The following is a 23,843-nucleotide window of genomic DNA, read 5'->3' on the forward strand; positions in this document are numbered from 1 at the left end:
TATGAATTTATAATTTATAATTTTATAAAATTATAAAATATAAATTTATAATTTTGTGAACCGCTCAGAGAGCTCCAGCGATTGGGCAGTATAGAAATGTAATAAATAAATAAATAAATAAATAAATAAATAAATAAATAAATATTATTTTAGAGATAAACTTGAAAAAAGAAGTGGCTGGCTGTAGCATTTTATTTCTGCGTCTGGCCACAACCCCACTGATACATGGGAGATCAGGGCTCTGCAGGCCTTCTCCCAGCTGCCTGGAAATGAGAACATCCCATCGGCGAAGTTCCTCAAACCACGTAGACATCCATTCCAGCATCCGTGTGACCCTGAATCACCAGAATGTCACCTACCTCTTTCACACCAGTTTGGTCCATTTCTTGTTCTTCAGGATGAAGTGAAGAATTTGAAAAGCTGGGGAATTGGCTTCCGCTGCCTGGGAAGGACAGAAGGAGGATTTTACTAAGGGAAGCAGCCCCTTCTTTCCTTTGTGCTTAGGATAGCCAGGATTATTATTTTACTGATAATAAAACTGGCCATCCAAAGCACTGAAATGCCAAGTGGTAGAAAATAGTTTTAAAAGCCCACCTAAAATTAAACATTGAAAGAGCCAATCTAATCTCCCTAAGGAGGAAGTCCCTTTAAGTGTTGCAGACGTGAGGGGATTTTGGCAAAGACAGCCTGTAATTCAGCAGTAGGAAACGATGCCTCTGCTGAAATTCCCTTTTCCTTGCAACTGCTGAAGGCTCAGAAGTCCTGCCTCCCTTTTTGCCTCCTCATCATACTGGACGAAATCTCTCTCGGTGCTCCTTGCTCAGCCTTCTTTACATACTGTTGTTTTATACTGTTGTTTTTATATTTTTTATGGTTTTAAATGTTGTATACTTTTTAAATGTTCCCTGTTTTTAACTTTTGTAAACTGCCAGAGAGCTTTGGCTATGGGGCGGTATATAATTTTAATTAATAAATAAAATAAATAAACAGCTGCTTCTATTGCACAATGTCTGTGCAGCTAAGTTTTTCTAGTGAACTCCCTTTTCATGTAGCAGCTCAGCTCTCGCACAATGTTTTGCAATAATCTTGCTTAGGAGCTGGTCCTCCTTTTTAATCTGATCTAGTCTAAGTATCCCACAAATACCAATGTAGCATCACCATTTTGCTCGGCTTCTTTGTAGATCTGTCCCTTCACAGGATCTGATGGTTCTTCAAACTCCTCCTTCAGCGGCCCCTGAAACAGGCAGGATGATTCTACTCGGAACAGAGGGCAAGAAACACTTTCTGCTCATCTGGATAAAAATGGTTTAACTGTGTTTGAATTCATTGAATATAGTATTTGCTGCTTCAAAACATCCTGCGCTAAGGCAGGATATATCTATAGTCAGTAAAATATTAGTAATAACAATAATAACAACAACAGGAATATTGTAAAGGTAGGTATTATATGTGGCAATACACTATAAGGGGGCACATTTCTACAATTGTAGAACTTTTGAAAACAATGAAAAGGCTCTAATTTAAATTGGCATTCAGTGTCCAAAGTTCAGCTTGTCATTAGCCAGTTTTATCAGTTCTACCCATATTTATCTTAGCAACTGCAGGTTATTTCAGCAACTTTATCCACATAGTATTTCCTTTCTGAGACTCTAGGAATAAAATATTGATTCCTAACCTGCAGGGTAGCTGTCACAGCCCCTTGCTGGCTCGTGAGGAAGTCCTCCACCAGGGCCACGGCCTGGGAGCAGGTGTCCGGCCCTCCTGCCCGGATCCAGCCCTGGAGGTCCACTGGCAGGCTAGCCAGGAACTGCTCCAGGATCAGCAGCTCCAGGATCTGCTCCTTGCTGTGTCTCTCCGGCTTCAGCCACTGCCGGCAAAGCTCCTGGACTTGGCTGAGAATCCTTCGGGGGTCTCTGACCTCCTGGCAGCAGAATTGCCTGAAGTGCTGGCGCTGCGCCTCCATCCTCAGGGCTTCCCCTCGCAAGATGGCCGCCTTCACTTTCCCATAGTCCTCCTGATCTCTGGCCTCCAGGCTCCGAAAGGCCTCTTCTGCTTCCCCACTCAGGGCTGGCAGGAGCCGGGCCGCCCACTCTCCTCTCGGCCACCGAAAGGCCTTGGCCACTTGCTCAAAGGACGCCAGAAAGGACTTGGCGTCATCCCAGGGCGTCATCTCTGACATCCCTGGGCTTCCCCATGTTGTGTGAAGGGGCTGCAGTGTCCTCAGGAACTCCTGCCATTGGGCTTCCCAGCGCTCTTGAATCCCCTTCAATGGTTCCCCTTTGCCCTCTTGTGATGGGTCCCATCCTGGTTGCTCTGTCGTGTATTCCAGCTGAACTGCCCTGGAGGCTTTTCCGGCTCTGCCTGGTCCTTCTTCTAGTTCTTGGCCTGCAGCTTTTCTCCCCTTCATCGCTTTCTCTCCCAGCTCTGCCCTCTCAAATCTAGAGTTAAGAGTATTTCCAAATTAGACATTTTTAGTGGAATATCTTAGACAGAACCAAGATTTAACAGTTTAAAAAACTAATTTTGAAATACAGGGGAAATTCCTATCCATTGTTTATAAAGTATTTAAAAATAAAATAAAGGATGACACCGAACAAGAACAAGGCAAATGCTTGCAAGAAAGGCAAATGCTATTTGGGGCTGCATTAATAGAAGTATAGCTTCCAAATCGCGTGAGGTACTGGTTCCTCTCTATTTGGCCCTGGTTAGGCCTCATCTAGAGTATTGCGTCCAGTTCCGGGCTCCACAATTTAAGAAGGACGTAGACAAGCTGGAGCGTGTTCAGAGGAGGGCAACCAGGATGATGATCAGGGGTCTGGAAACAAAGCCCTGTGAAGAGAGACTGAAAGAACTGGGCACGTTTATCCTGGAGAAGAGAAGATTGAGGGGAGACATGATAGTACTCTTCAAATACTTAAAAGGCTGTCACACAGAGGAGGGCCAGGATCTCTTCTCGATCCTCCCAGAGTACAGGATACGGAAAAACGGGCTCAAGTGACAGGAAGCCAGATTCCAGCTGGACATCAGGAAAAACTTCCTGACTGTTAGAGCAATGCGACAATGGAATCAGTTCCCTAGGGAGGTTGTGGGCTCTCCCACACTAGAGGCCTTCAAGAGGCAGCTGGACAGGCATCTGTCGGGGATGTTTTAGGGTGGATTCCTGCAATGAGCAGGGGGTTGGACTCGATGGCATTGTAAGCCCCTTCCAACTCTGCTATGCTATGATTCTATGAAATGAAATAGTTCATAATGAAAAGAATATTTGGAACTAAAGTCACACATTCACTCCAAACAAGATGCTGCTTTAAGAACCTAACATGATGGTAATTATTCAAGCAACAACACACATAAGGTTTTTTTTCAGAGATTCTCATGTATCGGTCAAAGTGAGAGAGACAGACAGACAAAATTACTATAAACTATGGTGGGAAGTATTCTGTGGGTGAAAGGTTCTGGACAAAAATCAAATTTGTAATAGAATTGCTGGTGAGATATAAGATTCCCTTTCAACCAGTTCAGAGTGCTTTACATATTTTATTGATAATCTTTGCTCAAAATTTTAAAATGAAACATCAAACTAGCTGACTAGAGCCTGAAGAGTTACTCACCAGCGCGGCTTACACCAGAGTGTCCCCTTGGGCTTGGCAGAGTTTGGGCCTCGATTCTTTGCCCACCAGCAGAAACACAAAAGTCCTTATAGCAGATCAAGTGGCTCCCAGGGAGGGCAATTCAAACTGACCAATCAAGATCCTTGGGGGATGTGATCCTCCCAAGTAAGCTCTACTTCACTTCTTTTGCATCATCTGATTTATTGGGGAGGGAAATTGAAGCTGGAGAGTCAGCCAGCCTGGAAGGCATAGAGATGTAAATTTGGGCACTTTGGCTGATCCTTTGTGCACTTCCTTTGGAGTAAATCTCACTGACAGTCTCCTTTTTGGCTCAAGCTGCACAAAGCCAGGAAATGGGAAGCTAAGGTTTAACAGCCAGCCCCATGATCAGAAATGTTGTGCAAAATCACACATTTGCTTACAACTTACTCAAACATCTCCTTGGTCTTTCAGGCCTAACTCTAGATGGGGAGGATGGAGGGTCTGGAACTAATAAATTAGATGCCTGCTTCTGTTCCCTATAGCTTTTAAATATTGAGTTTGTTCTGACTCTATACTGTTTAGCTTCACCCTACCCAGTGCCTGTTTACACTTCCCTGTGCCTGTTTGCATTCTCTTTCCCTCCTTATTGTTTACTACAACTTTATTAGATTGTAAGCCTATGCGGCAGGGTCTTGCTATTTACTGTGTAATCTGTACAGCACCATGTACATTGATGGTGCTATATAAATAAATTAATAATAATAATAATAATAATAATAATAATAATAATAATAAATAATCTAGCCCAGCACTCTGTTCACACAGTGGCCAAAGAACTGCCCTTGGAAAACCCACAAGCAGAACATGAGTGCAATAGCACCATGTACATTGATGGTGTTATATAAATAAATAATAATAATAATAACAGCACCCTCCCACCCATGTTCCAGAGCAACTGTTATACATAGACGACACCCTAAGCCACAGTGGCTATGCATTTTGATCTAAACATCGCTTTGTGTGTCGTGTGAACTGTTCCTAACCATGGAGGCCACCATGGTTTAAACATGCTCACTAACCATTTACTGCAAAAGGCTTAGCATGTTGTCTGAACAGGCCCATAGGCAAACTGGCTTTGATACTGGAGGTAGCACATAACCATCAGGACTAGTAGCCATTCAGAGCCATCTGTGCATGAATTTGTTTAAGCTAGGGTGACCATGTGAAAAGGAGGACAGGGCTCCTGTATCTTTAACAGTGGTCTTAAAAAGGGAATTTCAGCAGGTGTCAATTGTATATATGGAGAACCTGGTGAAATTTCCTCTTCATCACCAGTTAAAGCTGCAGGAGCTATACTAGAATGACCAGATTTAAAAGAGGGCAGGACACCTGCAGCTTTAACTGTTGCAATGAAGAGGGAATTTCACCAGGTTCTCCATACGTACAATGACACCTGCTGAAATACTTTTGTAATAGAGCTGTAGGCTTAAACAAATTCATGCACAGACGGCTCTCAATGGCTACTAGTCCTGAGGGCTATCTACTACCTCCAGTATCAAAGGCAGTTTGCCTATGGGCCTGTTCAGACAACACGCTAAGTCATGGCTAAGCCGCTAATGCATAGCCACTGTAGCTTAGGGTGTTGTCTATGTATACCAGTTGCTGTGGAACATGGTTGGGAGGGTTCTGTTGCACTCATGTTCTGCTTGTGGGTTTTCCAAGGGCAGTTCTTTGGCCACTGTGTGAACAGAGCGCTGGGCTAGATGAAGGTCTGATCCAGCAGGCATCTCATTTATTAGTTCCAGACCCTCCATCTTCCCCATCTATATTTAGGCCTGAAAGACCAAGGAGACGTGTGAGTAAGTTGTAAGCAAATGCGTGATTTTGCACAAGATTTCTGATCATGGGGGATGGCTGTTAAACCTTAGCTGCCCATTTCCTGGCTTCGTGCAGCTTGAGCCAAAAAGGAGAATTTCAGTGCGATTTACTCCAAGGAAGTGCACGAAGGATCAGCCAAAGTGCCCAAATTTACATCTCTTTGCCTTCCAGGCTGACTCTCCAGCTTCAATTTCCCTCCCCCATAAATCAGATGATGCAAAAGAAGTGAAGTAGAGCTTACTTGGGAGGATCACATCCCCCAAGGATCTTGATTGGTCAGTTTGAATTGCCCTCCCTGGGAGCCGCTCGATCTGCTAGGAGGACTTTTGTGTCTTTCTTTTGTGGGCAAAGAGTCGAGGCCCAAGAGGACACCCCGGTGTAAGACGCGCAGGTGAGTAACTCTTCAGGCTCTAGTCGGCAAGTTATCGTCAGCTAGTTTGATTTTCATTTTTATATTTTGAGCAACTTCTCTCGTCTTGATTGTTCAAGAAATAGGTTGGAGTTGATTTGGCTCTCTAGTTTCGCCTGGATTCCGGCCTCTCCGTGCGCTGGGCTGCCTGGCAAACCTGCTCCTTAGGCTGTTAAAGAGGTTAAAGGAAGTTCTGAAATGGGGCCCATCCTTCTCCCTCTAGATAATAACCCCGAGCCTGACCTTCCCTGGGCATCTGAAGGGATATTGGAAAGGCACAGGGATGGTTGAAGCGCTACTTTTGGGGAGCAGAGACAAAATGCGTCTTGCAGCCTGTCCTACCTTGCAGGGAGGAAGTGTAGATAGATTTGTCAGATTTAAGGTTTTGTCAGATTTAACACAAAAATGAGAAGAAATGCCAGGCAGGAAGTTATGGTGAGCTACTTTGATGAGCCTTTATTGTTTTTTGAGCAGCTTCTCTCTGCTTGGTACTTTAAAAATGTGTTGAAGTTGATTTGATTCTCTGGCCTAGCCTGGACTCTGACCTACCCGTGATGTGGGCTGCTTGGCAAACCTGCTCACTAGGTTGTTAAAGAGTTTAAAGAAAGTTGTGGAACGGGATGCATTCCTCCTCCTTATATTGTACAGTACCCATGAGTCTGACTTCTCCTGAGGGCACGTGAAAGGGATTTTTCGGCTAGCTGAGGCACTGCTTTTGGACAAAATGTGTCTTGCAGCCTGTCCTACCTTGCAGGGTGGAGGTGAAGACATAATGCCTTGTTACATCTAATATAAAAATTAGAAGAAGCAGTCTCTTTACACATGAACAGGAAGCTGCCTGACATCATCTACAAACATTGCTCCATGTAGCAAACCCTTTCTCACTGTTTTTAGTTTTCTAAACTGTGTTGGACTACAGCTTCCATTACCCCCACCAGCATAGACATTTGGCAGAAACCAAGTTGTTGATTAGATGCCCTTCAGTAACCTTTGAGTGTCAGTCCTTCATCTGCAAAATGGGTGTTCCATCCTAATTGGCAGAATTCTTGAAAGATTATTGATAAAATATTTAAAGCACTCTGAACTGGTTCAAAGGGAATCTTATATCTCACCAGCTCTTTTATTACAAATTTGATTTTTGTCCAGAACCTTTCACCCACAGAATATTTCCCACCATAGTTTATAGTAATTTTGCCTGTCTATCTATCTCACTTTGACCCGCACATGAGAAACTCTGGAAAAAAACATGTGTGTTATTGTTTGAATAATTACCATCATGTTAGGTTCTTAAAGCACCATATTGTTTGGAGTGAATGTGTGACTTTTGTTCCAAATATTCTTTTCTCTATGAACTCTTTCATTTGCTCTGGTTCGGTGACATCCTTTATTTTATTATTAAATACTTTATAAACAATGGATAGGAATTTCCCCTGTATTTCAAAATTAGTTCTTTAAACTGTTAAATCTTGGTTCTGTCTAAGATATTCCACTAAAAATGTCTAATTTGGAAATACTCTTAACTCTAGATTTGAGAGGGCAGAGCTGGGAGAGAAAGCGATGAAGGGGAGAAAACCTGCAGGCCCAGAACTAGAAGAAGGACCACTCAGAGCAGGAGAAGCCTCCAGTCCAGTTCAGCCGGAATATGCGACAGAGCGATCAGGATGGGACCCATCACAAGAGGGCAAAGGGGAACCATCCAGGGGGATTCAAGAGCGCTGGGATGCCCAATGGCAGGAGTTCCTGAGGACACTGCAGCCCCTTCACACAACATGGGGAAGCCCAGGGATGTCAGAGATGGTGCCATGGGATGATGCCAAGTCCTTCCTGGCCTCCTTTGAGCAAGTGGCCAAGGCCTTCCGGTGGCCTAGAGGAGAGTGGGCGGTCCGGCTCCTGCCAGCACTGAGCGAGGAAGCAGAAGAGGCCTTCCAAAGCCTGGAAGCCAGAGATCAGGAGGACTATGGGAAAGTGAAAGCGGCCATCTTGCGAGGGGAAGCCCTGAGGATGGAGGTGCAGCGCCAGCACTTCAGGCAATTCTGCTGCCAGGAAGTCAGAGACCCCCGAAGGATTCACAGCCAAGTCCAGGAGCTTTGCCGGCAGTGGCTGAAGCCGGAGAGACACAGCAAGGAGCAGATCCTGGAGCTGCTGATCCTGGAGCAGTTCCTGGCCAGCCTGCCAGTGGACCTCCAGGGCTGGATCCGGGCAGGAGGGCCGGACACCTGCTCCCAGGCTGTGGCCCTGGCCGAGGACTTCCTCACGAACCAGAAAGAGGCTGTGACAGCTACCCTGCAGGTTAGGAATCAATATTTTATTCCTAGAGTCTCAGAAAGGAAATACTATGTGGATAAAGTTGCTGAAATAACCTGCAGTTACTAAGATAAATATGGGTAGAACTGATAAAACCTGGCTAAGGACAACCTTAACTTTGGACACTGAGTGCCAATCTAAATCAGAGCCTTTTCATTGTTTTCAAAAGTTCTACAATTGCAGAAAGTTTTCCCCTTATAGTGTATTGCCAAATAAAATACCTACTTTTACATGATGCCTGTTGTTGTTGAAATTACTAATATTTTATTGAGTTTAGATATATCCTGCCTTAGCGCAGGATGTTTTGAAGCAGCAAATACTATATTCAATGAATTAAAACACAGATAAACCATTTTTATCCAGATGAGCAGAAAATGTTTCTTGCCCTCTGTTCTGAGTAGAATCATCCTGCCTGTTTCAGGGGCCGCTGAAGGAGGAGTTTGAAGAACCCTCAGATCCTGTGAAGGGACAGATCTACAAAGAACCTGAGCAAAACGGTGATGCTACATTGGTATTTGTGCGAAGCTTAGACTGATCAGATTAAAAAGGAGGACCAGCTCCTAAGCAAGATTATTGCAAAACATTGTGCGAGAGCTGAGCTGCTACATGAAAAGGGAGTTCACTAGAACAACTTAGCTGCACAGACATTGTACAATGGAAGCAGCTGTTTATTTATTTTATTTATTAATTAAATTTATATACCGCCCCATAGCCAAAGCTCTCTGGCAGTTTACAAAAGTTAAAAACAGGGAACATTAAAAAAGTATACAACATTTAAAACCATCAAAAATATAAAAACAACAGTATGTAAAGAAGGCTGAGCAAGGAGCACCGAGAGAGATTTCATCCAGTATGATGAGGAGGCGAAAAGGGAGGCAGGACTCCTGAGCCTTCAGCAGTTGCAAGGAAAAGGGAATTTCAGCAGAGGCATCTTTTTCCTACTGCTGAATTACAGGCTGTCTGTGCCAAAATCCCCTCATGTCTGCAACACTTAAAGGAACTTCCTCCTTAGGGAGATTAGATTGGCTCTTCCAATGTTTAATTTTAGGTGGGCTTTTAAAACTATTTTCTACCACTTGGCATTTCAATGCTTTGGATGGTCAGTTTTATTATCAGTAAAATAATAATCCCGGCTATCCTAAGCACAAAGGAAAGAAGGGGCTGCTTCTCTTAGTAAAATCCTCCTTCTGTCCTTCCCAGGCAGCAGAAGCCAATTCCCCAGCTTTTCAAATTCTTCACTTCTTCCTGAAGAACAAGAAATGGACCAAACTGGTGTGAAAGAGGTAGGTGACATTCTGGTGATTCAGGGTCCCACGGATGCTAAAATGGATGTCCATGTGGTTTGAGGAACTTCGCCAATGGGATGTTCTCATTTCTAGGCAGCTTGGAGAAGGCCTGCAAAGCCCTGATCTCCCAAGTATCAGTGGGGTTGTGGCCAGACGCAGAAATGAAATGCTACAGCCAGCCACTTCTTTTTTCAAGTTTATATCTAAAATAATAATTATAAATGTTTGGGTGGGATGGGGCAGTTTTCTCCATTAATTAGTTTTACTGAATATATGCGGATGACACCCAGCTCTACGTCTCCTTTTCATCAAACCCAGGTGAGGCAGTGGCTGTTCTGAATCAGTGCCTGAGCCCAGTAATGGACTGGATGAAGGCCAATAAATGAGACTCGATCCAGACAAGACGGATTGAGGTTTCACTCCCCCTAAAGGATTGGGTTCGTTGTTTGGGGGTGCTCTTGGATCCAGAACTGTCTCTAAAACAATAATTGTAAATGTTCGGGTGGCATGGGGCAGTTTTCTCCATTAATTCATTTCACGGAATGTATATCCATGGACTGATGTTTGTGGAATTAATAGTTTGGGGTTTTGCCATAGTGTCCTTCCTTCTGCCTATTTTTGCCCCTGCAGGAAGAGACGGATGGCCGTGGAAGTCACCTGTGTTTGCAGATCGTCAGCCCAGATTTGCCCCAGCCAGCCCAACAGACCACAGTCTGTCAAGTCCTGCAGGAGGACGGGGGGAACGTGGAGCCTTTAGGTAAGGAGCTCTTTTGCTCAAGTCCTGTCAAGGCAGGAAAGAATAACTGAGGCCATTTGTCATTTTAAGAACTAAGAAGAGTGGATAGAAAGAGAAGTTCCAAAGTGTCGATTGTCTTAAAGCGTGGTCCTCGTTCGAATTCCAAATACATATATATCCGGGGGGAAACACAAAACCTAAATCGGATTTTAATCAGAGGTGGCTCCAATGCAAGCCTGGGAATTGGCATTAGGGGTCTCCCAAGCGTGTAGAGCAGAAGTGGGTGATGTGCCGTAGGATGAAGGGAAATTCCGTCTGCCAGTGGTATCTCTTCCACTGACAGAGGGGTACCATTGGGTACAGTTTTCTTAGTATTTCTCACAGGCCTCACAATACTGCATTGGTCCTGGCTTCCTTCACTGAGAACATAATGTCACCAGTCTTTATTTGTAATTAGTATTTTAAATGATTTTATCTAATATTTGCCTGATGCCATAGAAGGAACAGTCAGGCAAATGGACGCTGCAGTTGTGTTGAAAAGAGCTTGGAAGAATGAGCACCATTTCTTTTTCCATTTCTATAGGCGACAGGAAGGGAAGTAAGGTCAAGATGGAGGATTGTCAGTATGGAGGAAATGAGCCACACGGTATGTCTGGGAAAGCATCACAGATGGACCAAGCGAATGTGCTGGAGACAGCTGAGATGCACAAAGAAGGATGCAAGTCCAGTAAGGGACAGGAGACGGAGGCAGAGGGAAGAGACAATACATGTCATAAAGTCACGGAAGATCTTACAGCTGTGATTCGCCCACCTTCCAACATGCCCATGTTCTCCAAGTACGGTAGAAGATATCGCTACAAGTTACAACATGATATGATAGATGCCGGGGAGGATCAGGACGAACGCCCCATGACAGATGAAAATCTCCACCAAAATCCACGCTTTGATCAGTGTCAACGAACAATTAAAGGAAGGTGTAAATCTGAATTTTCTGAGAATGGCAACAAGGGTAATTTGAATCGACTTCAGATTAACCACCCAGAAGAGAAATCTCAAATCTCTACTGACTGTGTACAGAACTTGATTTATACAAAGTTACTAAAGCTTAATCAAGAAATTGAAAGTCTGGGGAGACCATATGAATGTTCTCATTGTAGCAAATGCTTCGACCTGAGAGAAGAATTGATGACTCATGAGCAGCTTCATACTGGAGGGAGGAGGCGTGAAGACCCCCAGCCTGAGCAAATCTTCACTAGACACGAGAAAATTGATACTATATTGAAACCATACGAATGCTCTGAGTGTGGGAAGTGCTTCAATGATAGAGGCAGTTTGAGAAGACACCAGAGAATTCATTCTGGAGAGAAACCGTACAAATGTCCTGAGTGTGGGAAAAGCTTCACTCAGGCAGGCAATTTGAAGGTCCATCAGAGAACTCATACTGGAGAGAAACCATACAAATGTTCTCAGTGTGGGAGGTGCTTCAGAGGGGGAGACATATTGAAAAGACATCAGAGAATTCATTCTGGAGAGAAACCGTACAAATGTCCTGAGTGTGGGAAAAGCTTCACTCAGGCAGGCATTTTGAAGATCCATCAGAGAATTCATACTGGAGAGAAACCATACAAATGTTCTCAGTGTGGGAGGTGCTTCAGCGAGAACACCAAGTTGAAGATTCATTACAGAACTCATACTGGAGAGAAACCGTACAAATGCCCTGAGTGTGGGAAAAGCTTCAGTGCGCGAGGCATTTTGAAGAGACATCAGAGAACTCATACTGGAGACAAACCATACCAATGTTTTCAGTGTGGGAAATGCTTGAGTTGAGGAATTAGAGTAACCGAAGAAGAGGAAATACTTACAAATGAATTAACTTTGTGAAAGTTAATGAGCAACCTAAGCTTTAACAAAATATACATAGGAATGTAATTGGTTAAAAGAAGCTTCTAATGGTTGGATGAATTGATTGAATATTGGATTTTTGAAAGAGATAATTATTACAAATGAATTGTTTATGTGTTCCATCCTAATGCAGAAAGGATTTACAAACCCAAATCATAGAATAGCAGAGTTGGAAGGGGCCTACAAGACCATTGAGTCCAACCCTCTGCTCAATGCAGGAATCCACCCTAAAGCATCCTTGACAGATGCTTGTCCAGCTGCCTCTTGAATGCCTCTAGTGTGGGAGAGCCCACAACCTCCCTAGGTAACTGATTCCATTGTTGTACTGCTCTAACAGTCAGGAGGTTTTTCCTGATGTCCAGCTGGAATCTGGCTTCCTTTAACTTGAGCCCGTTGTTCCGTGTCCTGCACTCTGGGAGGATCGAGAAGAGATCCTGGCCCTCCACTGTGTGACAACCTTTTAAGTATTTGAAGAGTGCTATCATGCCTCCCCTCAATCTTCTCTTCTCCAGGCTAAACATGCCCAGTTCTTTCAGTCTCTCTTCATAGGGCTTTGTTTCCAGACCCCTGATCATCCTGGTTGCCCTCCTCTGAACACGCTCCAGCTTGTCTGCATCCTTTTAATGATTCTTTTGAATGAAATCTGTCTCATAAAAAGAGTGTGAAAGGACATGAATGTGTCCATGTGATTCCAGCTGGAGGGAACTTGAGGGAGTTAAAATGATAATTAGCAGTTAGCAAAGTTCTAAAGCAAAAAAAGGTAGGTGAAAGAAAACTTCTTCATTATACCTTATCAACAGATGGTCCATGACTTTTCCAGCAATATCAGATTGGACTGCATGGTCAGTCCTCCTTATATATCAAGAAGTCTTAACAGTCAGAAATCCCAGTCAAGCTTTTCCTGGTTGATATCTCTGTTTTAGCATTAAAGCACATTCAGGCACTTACATTATTCCAATCCCATCATGCAGTTCACTTGAAAGAACTAAACTCCATACAGAGGCCTACATACAGAGCAGGAATATCAAGGCTTCAGGCCTTATTTTCTTAGCTCCTTCTTTGGATGAACTTCGATTGAGATCAATAGTTCAATCCCTCCTTCTCTTCCTCAGGCATCTCTCTCTGCATAACACTGACCATTTGCTTCAATTCTGGCTTTGTGAAAACATTAGAAGTAGATTTAATACAGCATTTACATCATACATACGAAATAACATGCCATCAAGCACTTGACTGTCAGTGAGTGGACCTGGTGAGTTTATTTCTTCTCTGACATTCTAGCATTCCTGATTTTACCCTCAGAAGATGGTCAAGCACACACCGTATATTTATGTCTATTTATACATGGTAGCATCTGAACTAATTAGCAGTTGAATGTAAATACAACTCGAATGTAAATACAACTCTCTGTGTGATTGCAGCCCCTGCCTTTTTGGGGTTCCCGGGCGCACAAAGAGTGTGCGGCCCCATTCCAAGACACATTTTAAACTATCACACATTCTCTTGGATGCATGGACAGGGCTTTACTCCATTCAGTGGAGGCTGGTGGCTGTGATGGCAGTGGAGTGTATGGATCCGCTCCAGCTTTCCATCAGAACTCTAAAGGAGCTATCCAAAGGGCTCCTGGATAGCTTCTTTAGAGCTCTGGTTGGTTCAGAGTGAAACCCGGAGCAGATTCACCGCCCCACTGGCATTGGAATCACCAGCCTCCGCTGACTGCCTTAGGACTTTGGCCTGAGTGAGGGTCTTGATTCTAGAGGCCTACTGGTACCTTAAAGACCAATCCTACTTATTTTTATAATACTATGTATATTATCTTTATAATACTAGAACTGGGGGGCATCCCAAAAAGCTGATTGGTGAGCAATTCAGGACAAATGAAAGGAAGGACTTCTTCACACAGCACAGAGTTAAACTCTGGAATTCACTTCCACAAGATGGCCCTCATTTTGGATGGCTTTAAAAGGGACTTAAACAAATTCATGGAGCAGTTGGCTTTCAATGGCTACTTGTCCTGATGGCTATCTGCTAGGGAGACCATATCAACAGGAGGACAGGGCTCCTGTAACTTTAACAGTTGTATTAAAAAGGTAATTTCAGCAGGTGTCATTTGTATATATGGAGAACCTGGTGAAATTCCCTCTTCATCACAACAGTTAAAACTGCAGGTGCCCTGCCCTCTTGGTCACTCTAGTATAGCTCCTGCAGCTTTAACTGCTGTGATGAAGAGGGAATTTCACCAGGTTCTCCATATATACAAATGACACCAGCTGAAATTCCCTTATCAGTACAACTGTTAAAGATACAGGAGCCCTGTCTTTTCGTATGGTCACCCTACTTAATCCCAATAAGATGATGTCTGTATTTTGGGGTGGGAAAATCTGCTGATCTCGATAGAGAGATTTCAGCTGGTATTGGATGGGTGTGCACTCCCCCTGAAAGACCACATCAGACACTGTCCAGTATTATTAGCTCCATGCTGTAGGTGCAGGAAGGAAGGCTAAAAGAGGCTGACGATGACCCTATCAAGTAGTCTACTCTTATCCTCATATTGTAGATTGAAAAGGAGATGAGATTAGATTATGGGATTGTTAGGGAAATTAGGATTATAGGATTAGATTTATAGGATTGTTAAGGAAATTTCCCCAAACTCAGTAGGGAAGGAATGACTCCAGACCAGTCCAGATGCAGAAGCTTTATTTTACTACCCACCTAGGAGAAAAGCTCACCTCCAACAAGCCGAAGGCTGAACTCTCCCCATCATCCACATCAGCATACTTTTATACTTTCGAAGTTGCACTGATGAAATCATACTTTTCCCTCCTCCTTCCCGTGACTGATCACAAGTCCCATACATGTTCCATAAACAGAAAACCATTCTTTATAAACAATGCCATATTTTGGCAGTGTATGACCAGTACAAAATGTTGCATCCTGTTCTTTGATAAGCACCCGAAGGAGAAACTGAGAGTCCAGAGTATAACCTGACCTTTCCAAAATGCCCAGCCAGGGGACTTAGGTGATAAACAATGAAGCGATGCGCCTTCATGTCCTGGTTCCTAAACGCAAAGCAAAGGTGTTGGAGGAAAAAACAACACATGACCATGTCAGATAAGGAGCAAAGAGATCAGGACAGCCATGAGCAGGTGGCCAAGAGGCTTTCTGTGTCCCCAAATTCAAAAACGAGGAGGGGAGGGGGGAAAGGAATCAGAGTATTTTTGGGTGCTTGGGCACTTTTCCACAACAGACAAGGGGTTTTAATGAGGTATTTTCAGATTTCCCTGTCAGGATATTTCCACTATTACTTGTCAGCCATTATCAATAAGCTTTGCACAGGATGGAGTGGGGGAGAGTCAGCGGACACTGCTCAAGAACATAAGATGAGCCTTGCTGGATCAGGCCAAGGGTCCATCTAGTCCAGCATTCTGTTTACATAGTGACCAACCATTTGTCGACCAGGATACCACAACCAGAACATGGATGCAATAGAACCCTCCTGCCCATGTTCCCCAGCAACTAAGTATACACAGGCTTACTGCCTCGGATACTGGAGGTAGCACATAGCCATCCAGGCTAGTAGCCATTGATCACTGCCACCTCCAGGAATTTATCCAACCCCCTCATAAAGCCATCCACATTGGTGGCCATCAACCCTGCCATCCAACACCAATGTGAGGGCCACCATATAACTAGGTGGGCCATATGAAAAGGAGGGCAGGGCTCCTGTATCTTTAACAGTTGTATTGAAAATGGAATTTCAGCAGGTGTCATTTGTATATATGGAGAACCTGGTGAAATTCCTTCATCACAGCAGCCAAAGCTGCAGGTGCCCTGCCCTCTTAAATCTGGTCACTCTAGCATAGCTCCTGCAGCTTTAACTGTGGTGATGAAGAGGGAATTTCACCAGGTTCTCCATATATACAAACGACACCTGCTGAAATTCCCTTCTCTATGCAATTGTTAAAGATACAGGAGCCCTGTCCTCCTTTTCATATGGTCACCCTACCCAGGTCACCAGTTTTCACAGTATATCAAATAAGTTATCTCAATAATCACAAGAACCCTGCCATGTAGGATGGTATTAATATAACCATTTTGGCTGAGGTGAAATTTGACTGAGGCTGAGAGATTGCTGAAGGCCACATAGTATAAAGGGACCATCTGGAAAGGATGACAGGGCTCTTGTATCTTTAACAGTTGTATAGAAAAGGGAATTTCAGCAGGTGTCATTTATATATATGGAGAACCTGGTGAAATTCCCTCTTCATCACCACAGTTAAAGCTGCAGCAGCTATACTAGAATGACCAGATTTAAAAGAGGGCAGGATCACCTGCAGCTTTTACTGTGGTGATGAAGAGGGAATTTCACCAGGTTCTCCATATATACAAACGACACCTGCTGAAATTCCCTTCTCTATGCAACTGTTAAAGATACAGGAGCCCTGTCCTCCTTTTCATATGGTCACCCTAATATAACATGTGGGGTCTGAGGCAGGTCAATTTCAAGTGCAATGTTAGGTCTGTCTACTCCAGAGCAAGTCTTACTCCCAAACAAGTGTCCATGTAGGATTGCAGCCTTAAGGCCACCCCAGGGTCCAGCTGCTGGTGTGCGGCTACGTAGTGTCCTTGCCACAGCAACGCTAATGCTTGATGAAGGTCCCCCATCATACCAGAAACAATTAAGAGGCCGGTGTGACACTCAGCTTGTGGTGCTTTCTCTCCCTCTCAGCTCCGCTGAAGAGGCTCTGTCCAGGAAGCAGGGAAGAAGGATATAAATAAAGCCCTGCCGAACACCTTCCCAGCTCGACTACTGGTAGCTGAAAGGGGGACAGCGGAATGAGGGGTGTGTGTGAGGTGCAGCTATCCTCTAAACAGGCAAATGTACACCTTGATTTCAGCTTCGTGCTTCTCCTTTCGTTGACGTGGTTTCACAGATGAAGCACCGTGTCCCTGCTCCCTAATGGATGGCTCAATCCTTACACGCACACAGCCAACCCTAAGGAAAAACGATGCCAGAGAATCCTTTGTGCCCACTTACAGATCTGTTGTGGCAGAAGAGCTTTCATCCCATGCACGGATCAGGTGCGTCTGAGGCAGTTAACGCTGCAAGAAATGGGTTGAGGGTTTTTGGTGCGTTTTTTAAAAGGGACCATTTCCACACATAAACCGGGTCCAGGAAAACACAAGGGGAATTGATCAGGTAACCTCCCTTGTGGACTGTGGGAATGCTGTGGACGTCATATATCTTGATTTCAGCACAGAAAGTACCACGAGACATTCTGATTAACAAACTAGCTAAAAGTGGGCTAGATGGAACAACTATTAGGTGGATTCACAGTTGGCTACAGAATCGGACTCAAAGAGTGCTTATCAATGGAACTTTCTCAAACTGGGGAGAGGCAACAAGTGGGGTACCACTCCTGGGCCCAGTGCTCTTCAACATTTTTATTAATGATTTGGACGAGGAGGTGCAGGGAACGCTGATCAAATTTGCAGATGACACAAAATGGGTGGGATAGCTAATACCCTGGAAGACAGAAACAAACTTCAAAGTGATCTTGATAGGCTGGAGTGCTGGGCTGAAAACAACAGAATGAAATTCAATAGGGATAAATGCCAAGTTCTACATCTAGGAAATAGAAACCAAATGCAGTTACAAGATGGGGGATACTTGGCTCAGCAATACTACAAACGAGAAGGGTCTTGGAATTGTTGTAGATCGCAGGCTGAATATGAGCCAACAGTGTGATATGGCTGCAAGAAAGGCCAATGCTATTTTGGGCTGCATTAATAGAAGTATAGCTTCCAAATCACGTGAGGTACTGGTTCCTCTCTATTCGGCCCTGGTTAGGCCTCATCTTCCAGTTCTGGGCTCCACAATTCAAGAAGGACGCAGACAAGCTGGAGTGTGTTCAGAGGAGGGCAACCAGGATGATCAGAGGTCTAGAAACAAAGCCCTAGGAGGAGAGACTGAAAGAACTGGGCATGTTTAGCCAGAAGAAGTGAAGATTGCGGGGGGACATGATAGCACTCTTCAAATACTTAAAAGGTTATCACACAGAGGAGGGCCAGGATCTCTTTTCGATCCTCCCAGAGTGCAGGACATGGAATAATGGGCTCAAGCGACAGGAAGCCAGATTCCGGCTGGACATCAGGAAAAACTTCCTGTTAGAGCAGTACGACAATGGAATCAGCTACCTAGGGAGGTGGTGGGCTCTCCCACACTAGAGGCCTTCAAGAGGCAGCTGGACAACCATCTCTCAGGGATGCTTTAGGGTGAGCAGGGGGTTGGACTCAATGGCCTTGTAGGTCCCTTCCAACTCTGCTATTCTATGATTCTATGAAATTTCACAGCCCCGTTTTTACCAAGATGGGAAAGTAATGTTCTTTTGAAAGGCTTGGACCACGACCGGGGTTACAATTAGAGCAGGGAGGGGGGACTTGCTGGGAGCCAATGACAGCCCCTCCAAAATACCACTTGGGCACCATCAGAGGGGCTGTCACTGGCAAGAGGAAAAGGGCACCGGAAGCGGCGTGACCACAACCGCAAAGAGCGATAGTGGCTGTGCTCAATGCCATATATCCCTGAAGAGTTGGCATGTCTGGCTTCAGACAACACGCCACCCCTACATGGGTAAAAGAACCCCCAGAACAGGCTACAGCTTATCCCAGGGCCTACTAATAGCTTTGGCTGTTGCGCCAGTTGCGCCCCTTCCTTGAGTCGGAAGACCTAAAGATGGTAGTGCACGCACTGGTAACTTCGAGGCTTGACTTCTGCAATGTGCTCTACATTGGGCTACCTGTGTGCCTAGCCCCGAAACTTTAGCTAGTTCAAAAAATGACAGCCAGGTTGGTCACTGGTACACCTAGGGGCGATCATATCACATCAGTTTTAAAATCTCTTCACTGGCTGCCAATTAGTTTCCAGGCAAAATACAAAGTGTTGATTATTACCTTTAAAGCCCTACACAGTTTGGGTCCAGGTTACCTGTGGCATCGCCTTCTCCCATAGAATCCACCCTGCACTCTCAGGCCCTATGGGGAGAACTTTCTTCAGTCAGCCAAAATTAGGCTGACAACTGTTACCCAGAGGACCTTCTCTTCTGCCGCCCCCAGACTGTGGAATAGCCTGCCAGAGGAGATTCGTCAACTTAACTCTGAGTTTAAGACAGTCATAAAGACTAGTCCCTTCCACCAGGCCTACCCAGATGAATTTTAAACCAAGAATTTTAAGTTGTCTTATTTTGATATTGTATTGGTTTTATATGCTCTTTTAATAGAATCAAAGAATCGCAGAGTTGGAAGGGGCCTACAAGGCCATCGAGTCCAACCCCCTGCTCAATGCAGGAATCCACCCTAAAGCATGCCTGACAGATGCTTGTCCAGCTGCCTCTTGAATGCCTCTAATGTGGGAGAGCCCACAACCTCCCTAGGTAACTGGTCCCATTGTCGTACTGCTCTAACAGTCAGGAAGTTTTTCCTGATGTCCAGCCGGAATCTGGCTTCCTTTAACTTGAGCCCGTTATTCCGTGTCCTGCACTCTGGGAGGATCGAGAAGAGATAAAATATTATGTATTTGATTTATATTGCATTGTTGTTCTAATGTTGTTCCCCACCTCAATCCAAAGGGAGAGGCAGGTAAGAAATAAATATATTACTATTACTATTATTAATAATAATGACAATAATGGTGGCTTGCTTGGAAAAAATGGTCTGGGTTCACACAACATGCTAACCCATGATAGGTAGTCACCCATGATGGGTTAGCGTGTCTTGTGAATGAAGGTGGGCAACCCAGAGCCTGCAGGTGGTCCTTGGCTGCTCTCTCTGTGGGCTCCTGAGCTCACCCACTTTTCCCATCTGATCAGCCATCTTCTGGGCAGCAGGGAAAAGGTGGCTGTTTTTAGAATGCCACCCATAAACACTGCAGTTTTTTGCTCTCCACACAATGGGAAGGAGAAAGAAATACCTCAGTGTTTTTCTTCCTTGAACAATGCCTTCGCTAGGGAGACAAAAATGACAGCCAGGGATATTGCAAGCCAACAGAGTTAAACAAACTGAAATTCTTTTCAGAGGACAGAAAAGGAAAGAACTATTAAAGGGTTTCTTTAGAGGCAGCAAATCTCTGCCCGCCTCTGAAGGAAGGAAACCTGATATCCCCCCTATCTTCAAAATGCTTTTCCCCTCTCTTTTCTTCTTCTTGCTGTTCTCATTCCATAACATTTTACATGCATGGTGACATTTTATGATGGCTCCAGAATGAGAACCAAAGAAATAAACCAAGAGCTGTGGACTCTTGGTCTGCAGAGCAGATTTCTTTGCTGCTTTTGACACCTTGTTCATCTCTCTCCTTAGAGTGAAACCAAGAATTTCATAGTTGCAGAGATCCGGCAGCATTTTAACTCCCTTCCCCTCCCCACAAAGTAGAATCACAGACACACTGATTTTCTTTCAAATTCTCTCTATGATAGAGAGATCTCATTCAACATGTTTATTATTATTATCTGTAAAACAGAAAGGAAGCATTAAATTTTCTGCAGAATTGTCTCCAAAATAAAGACAGGGAGAAGTGTGAGGCTAACACCTATTTCCCGTTGCTGTAGGTAGGAAAAACTCCAGCTGAAAGTTGCTTATGATGACATTCTCACATAATCAATATAGTTGCAATTATTCTCTCATCTTTGGCTACACTAATATCCAGTCATTGCTATCTGCATTTTCATAAGCGCATTTAGGTATGGTTGATGGTGGAAATTATCCGCTCCCGCCTGGAATATTACTGGAGATTCTGTGTGAAGAGAAATCACTGCATCTTTCAGAACAAAAGCTCCCACAAAGAACCCTGATAACGTCTTTCCCCCCTGCAAATTCACTGATGTCTTATAAACAAATCTGTCAAAAAAGGCAACTGAGTGGTTCCTCTTCTACTTGCATTCTCTCATGATCCCTCACATGCACTCTCTGACTGAAGTTTTTTTCTCACTGAGAACATTACTATGAATGTTCTGATGTTTCTTCAATGTTCTTCTCTCACTAAAGCATTTTCCACATTTGAATGATTACTCTCCAGTATGAATTCTAAGGTGTCTCTTCAAATTAGGCTCCTGACTGAAGCCTCTCCCACAATGGGAACATTTGAACGGTTTCTCTTCAGTATGAATTCTCAGATGTCTCTTCAACGTGCTCCTATCGCTGAAGCACCTCCCACACTGATCCCTTGTGTGAACCCTTGATCCCAATTACCCTCTTTGTCATTCTCAGAAATGCATCCTCTGACAGAAGCTTTTCTCACAATATGAATATTCTGATGTTTCTTCAATGTTCTTCTCTCTCTGTAGCATTTTCCGCACTCAGAACATTTGAATGGTTTCTCTCCGGTGTGAATTCTTCGATGTCTATACAAATTACTCACATGACTGAAGCATCTCCCACAGTGGGAACATTTGAAGGGTTTCTCACCAATATGAGTTCTCTGATGTTTCTTCAATGTGTCTCTCTCACTGAAGCCCGCCCCACACTGAGAACATTCATATGGTTTCGATTCAGTTTGAGTTTCCTGGTGTCTCGCTAATCCTTGTCTGGAAGTGAAGAATGTCCCACACTGAAGTTGCTGATGATCGATCAACTGTTCTCTTTGACTGAAGCATTTGCTACAATGGGAACATTCATATGGTCTCCCTTCACTTTGAAACCCTCGATTCCAATTAACTTCTTTGTCATTCTCAGAAATGCATCCTCTGACAGAAGCTTTTCTCACAATATGAATATCCTGATGTTTCTTCAATACTCCTCCATCTCTGTAGCATTTTCCGCACTCAGAACATTTGAATGGTTTCTCTCCGGTGTGAATTCTTCGATGTCTATGCAAATTACTCACCTGACTGAAGCATCTCCCACAGTGGGAACATTTGAAGGGTTTCTCACCAGTATGAGTTCTCTGATGTCTCTTCAATGTGTCTCTCTCCCTGAAGCACCTCCCACACTGAGAACATTTGTATTGTTTCGATCCAGTATGAATTTCCTGGTGTCTCACTAATCCTTGTCTGGAAGTGAAGAGTGTCCCACACTGAAGTTGCTGATGATTGATCAACTGTTCACTTTGACTGAAGCATTTGCTACAATGGGAACATTCATATGGTCTCCCTTCACTTTGAAACCCTAGATTCCAATTAACCTCTTTGTCATTCTCAGAAATGAATCCTCTGACAGAAGCTTTTCTCACAATATGAATATTCTGATGTTTCTTCAATGCTCTTCCATCGCTGTAGCATTTTCCGCACTCAGAACATTTGAATGGTTTCTCTCCGGTGTGAATTCTTCGATGTCTATACAAATTACTCACCTGACCGAAGCATCTCCCACAGTGGGAACATTTGAAGGGTTTCTCGCCAGTATGGGTTCTCTGATGTCTCTTCAATGAGTCTTTCACCCCGAAGCACCTCCCACACTGAGAACATTCGTATCGTTTCAATTCAGTTTGAGTTTCCTGGTGTCTCACTAATCCTTGTCTGGAAGTGAAGAGTGTCCCACACTGAAGTTGTTGATGATCGATCAACTGTTCTCTTTGACTGAAGCATTTGCTACAATGGGAACATTCAAACTGTCTCTCTTCACTTTGAAACCCTGGATTCCAATTACCCTCTTCGTCATTCTCCGGAAATTCAGGTTTACTCCCTCCTCTTATTGTTCTCTGAGATTGATCAGAGCATGAGTTTTGCTGTAAATTTTCCTCGGACATACAAGTTTCATCGCAGTCCTCCCCGGCATTTATCAAATCAAGTTCAAACTTGTAGCGATGTCTTCTACCGTACTTGGAGAACACGGGCATGTGACCCCTTGCGTGTGCTCTGGAAGGCGGGCTGATCGCAGCTGTAATAACTTCCGTGAGCTCATCACATTCATCCTCTCTCTTCACTGTCTGCTTCTCCGGTCCTTCCTTGTATCCTTCCTCTTGCATCTCAGCTATCTCCAGTACGTTCACCTGGCTTATCCCTGGGATGGTGCTGGACGTGTCCTGCGGCTCATTTCCTCCAAACTGAGAATTCTCCATCTTGACCCGACTTCCCTCCTTGTCACCTGTAGGTATAAAGTAAAGAATTTCCCTCCATTCTTTGGTGATCTCTTTTCAACAAGCCTACAACCTCCGTTTGCCTGACTGTTCCTTTGAAGGCATTTCTCTCTCTACTGTATTTATTTATTTATTTACATTTATATACCACCCCACAGCCGAAGCTCCCTGGGCGGTTTACAACAATTAAAAATAGTAAACATTAAAAGTATACAAAAATTAAAAAAACATAAAAACAGTATAAAAACAACAGTATCCATTTAAAAACAACAATTCTGGGGTCCATTAAAAACAAACTTAACGTTGTTAAATGCTGTTAAAATGCCTGGGAGAAGAGAAAAGTCTTGACCTGGTGCCGAAAAGATAACAACATTGGTGCCAGGCAAGCCTCATCGGGGAGATCATTCCACAGTCTGGGGGCCACCACTGAGAAGGCCCTCTCCCTTGGTGCCATCCTCCGAGCTTCCCTCGGAGTAGGCACTTGGAGGAGGACCTTAGATGTTGAGCGCAGTGTACGGGTAGGTTCATGTCGGGAGAGGCGTTCCATCAGGTATTGCAGTCCCAAAACATGTAGGGCTTTATAGGTTAAGACCAGCACCTTGAATTGGGCTCGGAAACATATAGGCAGCCAATGCAAGCGGGCCAGAATCGGTGTTATATGCTCAAACCT

General features: G+C 44.2%; 3 protein-coding genes across 3 annotated transcripts; 1 reads left to right on the top strand and 2 right to left on the bottom strand.

Annotated features, from left to right (window-relative positions):
• Window positions 1–296: 296 nt before the first annotated feature.
• On the bottom strand, window positions 297–2,407 carry LOC134395635 (zinc finger and SCAN domain-containing protein 16-like). The gene is made up of 3 exons (XM_063121792.1): window positions 1,676–2,407; window positions 1,159–1,234; window positions 297–442 (listed from the first exon to the last, which is right to left on the bottom strand). The coding sequence occupies exons 1-3, from the start codon at window positions 2,405–2,407 to the stop codon at window positions 297–299; spliced, it is 954 nt and encodes a 317-aa protein (XP_062977862.1).
• Window positions 2,408–7,434: 5,027 nt separating this feature from the next.
• Window positions 7,435–20,465, top strand: LOC134395636 (zinc finger and SCAN domain-containing protein 20-like). The gene is made up of 5 exons (XM_063121793.1): window positions 7,435–8,166; window positions 8,603–8,692; window positions 10,098–10,224; window positions 10,787–11,533; window positions 20,461–20,465. Exons 1-5 carry the CDS (start codon window positions 7,435–7,437, stop codon window positions 20,463–20,465), a joined length of 1,701 nt encoding a protein of 566 aa, XP_062977863.1.
• Window positions 20,466–21,280: 815 nt separating this feature from the next.
• LOC134395637 (gastrula zinc finger protein XlCGF26.1-like) lies at window positions 21,281–23,155 on the bottom strand. The gene has a single exon (XM_063121794.1). It carries the CDS (start codon window positions 23,153–23,155, stop codon window positions 21,281–21,283), a length of 1,875 nt encoding a protein of 624 aa, XP_062977864.1.
• Between the last annotated feature and the right edge of the window lie 688 nt (window positions 23,156–23,843).

Source organism: Elgaria multicarinata, chromosome 3, assembly GCF_023053635.1.
Source record: "Elgaria multicarinata webbii isolate HBS135686 ecotype San Diego chromosome 3, rElgMul1.1.pri, whole genome shotgun sequence".
NCBI classification, from domain to species: Eukaryota; Metazoa; Chordata; class Lepidosauria; order Squamata; family Anguidae; genus Elgaria; species Elgaria multicarinata.

Bases quoted from the DNA above. Each gene is read 5' to 3' on its own strand.
- LOC134395635 (XM_063121792.1), bottom strand. From the start codon at position 2,407: ATGAAGGGGAGAAAAGCTGCAGGCCAAGAACTAGAAGAAGGACCAGGC. The intron at 1,235-1,675 runs GTTAGGAATCAA...TGCCTGTTTCAG, and splicing joins CTGTGACAGCTACCCTGCAG to GGGCCGCTGAAGGAGGAGTT. The intron at 443-1,158 runs GTGATGCTACAT...TGTCCTTCCCAG, and splicing joins CAAAGAAGCCGAGCAAAATG to GCAGCGGAAGCCAATTCCCC.
- LOC134395636 (XM_063121793.1), top strand. From the start codon at position 7,435: ATGAAGGGGAGAAAACCTGCAGGCCCAGAACTAGAAGAAGGACCACTC. The intron at 8,693-10,097 runs GTATTTGTGCGA...TTGCCCCTGCAG, and splicing joins AAAACGGTGATGCTACATTG to GAAGAGACGGATGGCCGTGG. The intron at 10,225-10,786 runs GTAAGGAGCTCT...CCATTTCTATAG, and splicing joins GGGGAACGTGGAGCCTTTAG to GCGACAGGAAGGGAAGTAAG.
- LOC134395637 (XM_063121794.1), bottom strand. From the start codon at position 23,155: ATGGAGAATTCTCAGTTTGGAGGAAATGAGCCGCAGGACACGTCCAGC.